The sequence below is a fragment of the Myotis nattereri genome, assembly GCF_964212035.1.
Source record: "Myotis nattereri genome assembly, chromosome: X".
NCBI classification, from domain to species: Eukaryota; Metazoa; Chordata; class Mammalia; order Chiroptera; family Vespertilionidae; genus Myotis; species Myotis nattereri.
In genome coordinates this window covers 29,846,583-29,852,336 of record NC_138078.1, presented here as the reverse complement: position 1 = coordinate 29,852,336, position 5,754 = coordinate 29,846,583, and the positions used below count along the sequence as shown (strand labels likewise).

The window sequence follows — 5,754 nt, the reverse complement described above, 5'->3', positions numbered from 1 at the left end:
ATATTTATACTATATACACTTCACTCTATTGTTAATATCTTCCATAGTGTGGCATATTTGTCACAATTAATGAACCAATATTGATGCACTAATATCTACAAGCCATACTTTTTCCAGATTTCCTTAGTTTTTATCTAATGTTCTTTGTCTATTTCCAGGATTCCAATTGGGCTACCATGTTAGATTTAGTCACCATGTCTCCTTAGACTCTTCACTAGCTGTGATAGTTTCTCTTTTTTTTAAATTTGAATTTTTTTCTTTATTGATTAAGGTATTACATATGTGTACTTATCCCCCAACCCCCCCTCATGCCCTCAGCCCCATGGTGTCGGTGTCCATTGGTTATGCTTATATGCATGCATACAAGTCCTTTGGTTGATCTCTCTCCCTTACCCCCACCCTTCCCTGCCTTCCTGTTTTTGACAACTTTGATAGTTTTTAGGAGTACTTACTTATTAAGAATTTTTATAATGTCCCTCAATTGAAATTTGTCTGATGTTTCTTAGCATATTTTTTAACTTTTTAAAGAATCAGCATTTTAATTTCATTGTTTTTCTCTATTGTTTTATCATTTTCAATTTTGTTGATTTCTGCTCTAATATTTATTTCATTTATTCTCCTTGCTTAAAGTTTAATTTGCTCTTCTTTCTTTTGTTTCCTAAGGTGGAAACTTACATTATTGATTTTAGATCTTTCTTCTGTTCTTATATGCATTTTATGGTATAAATTTTTCTATGTATTGTTTTAGCTGTAGCTAATTCATGATACTTTAAAATCTCTCTTAACATTTCTTCTTTGACTCATGGTTTAATTAGAAGTACATTATTTAATTTCCAAATATTTTGTGATTTTCCAGCTATCTTTCTGTTCTTTATTTCTAGTATAATTTGAATGTGCTCTAAAAGCAGGTTTTGTAGATTTATATTATTTTAAATTTGTTAAGATGTGTTTTATGACCCAAAATATGGTCTATCTTGGTGACTCCCATGTAAACTTGAAAGGAATGTATATTCTGCTGTTTTAGGATGGAGTGTTCCATAACTGACAATCAGAGAAAGTTGATTAATAGTGTTGTTCAGGTTATCTATAGCCTTAATAATATTCTGCCTGAATGATCTATAAATTACTGACAGAAGCATGTTGAAGTCTCCAAGAATAATAGTAAATTTCTCCATTTGTCCTTTCCTTTCTATCAGTTTTTTCCTCATGAATTTTGATGCTCTGTATTTAGGTACATACACATTAATGATAGTTATGTCTTCTTGATGAATTGACTCCTTTATCATTATATAAATTTTATCCTTGATAATTTTTCTTATTCTGATGTTTGCTTATCTGACGTTAATATACTACTCCAGCTTTCTTTTGATTAATGTTATCATGGTATCTTTATCTCTTTATATTTAACTTCTTTGAGTCTTTAAATTGAATTTCTTATAGTCATATAGTTGGTCTAGTTTTTCTATACACTCTGACAATCTGTTTTTAGTTGGCATGTTCAGACCACTCACATGTAAAGTATTCTTTAAATAGTTGTATTAATATCTACCATCTATGTAACTGATTTCTATTTAAGTTTCCACTGTTTCTGTTTTCTTATTATTTTCTGCCTTCTCTGACTTAATTAAGCATTTTATTGATTCCTTTTTATATTTTCTCTCAGCGTATTATTTATACTTCTTTTTCAAAAATTTCAGTGCTTATCCTAGGTTTAAAATACATTTTTAAAATTAATCTTAGTTCATTTCAGATAACACTGTACTGTTTCACACATAGTATTCCAAGTGTCATAACAGAATATTCTTAATTCCTTGTGACCTTAAATTTATTTATTTTATTACCTGTATGCTTTAATCACCCAATACAATGTTGCTGTTAATATTTTAAAGAAACAATTATATTTTAGGTGGATTAATAATAAGAAAAAGAAAATATTTTATTTTATCTTCAATTATTTCTTATCAGACTCTTTTTTTCCCAGTGAAAATTAAAACTTCTGATATCGACACGGAGGCCGGGACGGAAGTGCGGGCAGAGGCGCCGGAGCCGGAGCCGGAGCCGGAGCCGGTCTGGGGCCCAGGGCTGTGGGGCCGCTGGGTGTGGCCACTAGGAGTGGCCATGATGACGACTCGGTGGGGAGGCCTCCCGCGTCTTGGCTCCTTGCTCAGCCTGTCCTGCCTGGCGCTGGTGGTGCTGCTGCTGGTGCGGAAGGCCAACGCCGCCAAGAATTCGGAGGATGTTTGGTGTAAATGTATTTGTCCTCCCTATAAAGATATTCCTGGACATATTTATAATAGGAACATATCCCAAAAAGATTGCGATTGCCTTCATGTTGTGGAGCTCATGTTGTTGTGCCCAGATTTCAAGATTCCCAAGACCCCCAGGGAGCCAGTCAGTCCGATGCAAAAGCAAAGAGTCCTTTTAATGCAAGCCGGCTTGCACTCCCCTTTCACCAGACTCACCGACACAACGGCAAGTCCAGTGGCCGAGAGGGCGAGGCCTGATGGGACAGGGGGTTTTATAGGGGGGTGGAGTAAGGGCAGGAGAGCGGACTGTGGGTCCCGCTGATTGGCCAGGCACGAGTCAGTGTCTCATTACGCAGGATGTGGTCATAGTGATGGCGTGCACTTCCCTTGATTATTATTGGTTAGTCCAGAGAAATCCTGGGTGTGGCTAGCAGAGGCTTCTTCCTGGAAGGAGCACATGGCTCTGTCCAAAATGGAGGACCCAAAGCAAGATGGAGGGCGCAGTCCCCGCCCGGGCTCCAGGGGCTAGTCCAATCCCGGGGGTGGGGGAGGGGGGTACAGCAGATCGACCAGTTCCAGCCCAGACAGGAAGTCCACATCCTCCGTCTCGTCCCCGGGGGTGCCGGCGATCGCCTCCTCCTCTGTCTCCTTGGGCTAGGGCACGCGCCCTGCTCCGCCGCCACCGCCATTGCTACGTGGGTCCGTCCAGGGGGCAGCGGGCGGGTGGCGGCCCACGCTGGGCTCCCGCTGTGGGCCGGGTAGTCGATGCCCGAGGCCTCCAGCAGCACGGCTAGGCCGTGCCTCATGGGGCCTGGAGGCCAGCCCACGCAGGCCCCGGTCCCTCTGACCGGGCCCTGAGGGCCTCATGGACCCCCAGCCCCAGTGTGGGCAAGCAGGGAGCAGGCCATGGGGGAAGGGAGGAAAGAGCCAGGCAGTGAGGCCTTCCACTCCCACGACCTCCCTGGTGGGTCGCAGCTTGGCCCCACCCCTCGGCCCGCCAGCCACGCAGCTGGTCCGGACACTTGGACCCACTCCGGGGAGGCCAGGCCCTAAGGCGGGCGCAGAGGGGTTCCAGAGCCCAGCGGCCGGACTCCTCCTCCCGCACTGCCCGGAGAGGCGGGCGGAGCGCCTTTCAATGTCTGTGAGGGAGCCTGACATAGAAGCATACTGTCTGCGCTGTGAATGCAAACATGAGGAAAGAAGCTCTGTAACAATCAAGGTTACCATTATAATTTACCTGTCCATTTTGGGTCTTCTACTTCTGTACATGGTGTACCTTACTCTGGTTGAGCCCATACTGAAGAGACGCCTGTTTGGACACTCACAATTAATACAGAGCGATGACAATGTTGGGGATCACCAGCCATTTGCAAATGCCCACAATGTGCTGGCCCGCTCCCGCAGTCGAGCCAATGTGCTGAACAAGGTAGAGTAGGCCCAGCAGCGCTGGAAGCTTCAAGTTCAAGAGCAGCGGAAGTCTGCCTTTGACCGTCATGTTGTCCTCAGCTAATTGAGAATCAAATTCAAGGTAACTAGAAAGCAACAATGCAGGCAACTGGAAAAAACTGACTGATTTTTCCTGGGTTTTGTTTTAACACCCTGTTGATTTCACCAACTCTTGCTGGAAAATTCAAAACCCGAAACAGAAATGTGCTTGGAATTTTTTTCTTGTTAACATATTAATAGAGACATTTTTTAAAGCACACACCAAGTCGCCAATAAACCTTATCCTATTTGTGACAAAAAAAAAACATCTGATATATATATATCATATATTATATGTTATTTATTATACCTAAAGATCTTACTGTCAGGGCAGGTTTACTGGCAATTATTTCTCATTTTTTCCCTTATAAAGTCTTTATTTCTCCTTCAGTGTTTTTAAAAAATTCTTTATTGTTTAAAGTATTACATATGAATCCTTTTTCCTTCATTGACCTCTCCCCACTTGTTCCCTCCCCCTCTCCCCTGGCACATGCCCTCATACCACCCACTGACTGTGTCCATGGGTTACGCTTATATGCATGCATACAAGTCCTTTGGTTGATCTCTCCTCCCCACCCACTACCCTCCCCCATGCCCCCTGAAGTTGGATGGTCTGTTCGATGCTTCTATGTCTCTGGATCTGCCGGGGTCCAACCCCAGCAGGTCCAGGGGTCCCCAAAGGTGTGGACGGAGTCGGCGAAGAAGGAAGGACACGGAGACAGCGTTCAGTTGATCAGCAGCCTAGCCAGGATCTCCAGCCAAGTTCTGGTCTGGATCTCCAGAGAGGTTCTGCTTAGGATCTCCAGCCAGGTTCTGTGTCCATGTTCTCTTGCTAGGTTCTCCAGGTTCTCCAGCCAGGTTCTGTAGCCATGTTCCCTCGCTAGGTTCTCCAGCCAGGTTCAGTCACCAGGTTCTAGTCAGGTTCTCTTGCCAATTTCTGTAGTCAGGTTCAGTCCAGGATCTTTTGCCATGTTCTCTCCAGCGAAGTTCTTCTGTCTCTAGGTTCTGTGTAGGTTCTGTCTTCTAAGTTCTGTGTTCTAAGTTCTGTGTCTCGCTGTCTTGTTACATCTGTATTTATACCAGTTGATTCAATCCTATCAATCTCTATTACAAAGGTTAGGGCGTTTCTTATCTCCATTCCAGGGAGTAAAGATTATGTAGCTTAAGCATGATTGTTCGTAGTTAAAGTGATTAATTACCCGCCTGGCACTTAGTTAAGAGGTTTTATTCCCTCCCTAACTTCAGGGGAAAATCCCTACCTGGGAAACAACCTTTCTCAGAGACCTTGGTTAAAACACATAGTGCCAAGAAGGTGAGCAAACATATTAAGAACAGTATGCCATATATGCCAGGTCCCTTGAAACAGCAAGCATGGACCGGCTCCCAGCATGGATCTATTTTAGTTCATCAGTTTATGTTGTTCATTATATTCCACAAATGAGTGAGATCATGTGATATTTATCTTTCCCCGACTGATTTATTTCACTCAGCATAATGCTCTCCAGTTCAATCCACACTGTTGCAAATGGTAAGAGTCCCTTCTTTTTTATAGCAGCTTAGTATTCCATTGTGTAGATGAACCACAGTTTTCTAAGCCACTCATCTGCTGATGGGCACTTAGGCTGATTCCAAATCTTAGCTATTGTAAATTGTGCTGCTATGAACATAAGGGGGCATATACCCTTTCTGATTGGTGTTTCTAGTTTCTTGGGATATATTCCTAGAAGTGGGATCACTGGGTCAAGTGGAAGTTCCATTTTTAATTTTTTGAGGAAACTCCATACTGTTCTCCACAGTGGCTGCCCCAGTCTGCATTCCCACCAGCAGTGCACAAGTGTTCCTTTTACTCCGCATCCTCGCCAGCACTTGTCTTTTGTTGATTTGTTGATGATAGCCATTCTCACAGGTGTGAGATGGTACCTCATAATTGTTTTGATTTGCATCTCTCGGATGATTAGTGACTTTGAGCATGTTTTCATATGTCTCTTGGCCTTCTGTATGTCCTCTTTCCTAAGGGGTCTAT

The 5,754-nt window shown here is 43.2% G+C and overlaps 1 protein-coding gene across 1 annotated transcript; it reads left to right on the top strand.

The window, feature by feature from the left end:
• Positions 1-2,118: 2,118 nt before the first annotated feature.
• LOC308512144 (transmembrane protein 9B-like) lies at positions 2,119-3,681 on the top strand (the record flags this gene model as incomplete). The annotated part of the gene is made up of 2 exons (XM_081081969.1): positions 2,119-2,334; positions 3,373-3,681. The coding sequence occupies 2 exons, from the start codon at positions 2,119-2,121 to the stop codon at positions 3,679-3,681; spliced, it is 525 nt and encodes a 174-aa protein (XP_080938095.1).
• Positions 3,682-5,754: the final 2,073 nt, after the last annotated feature.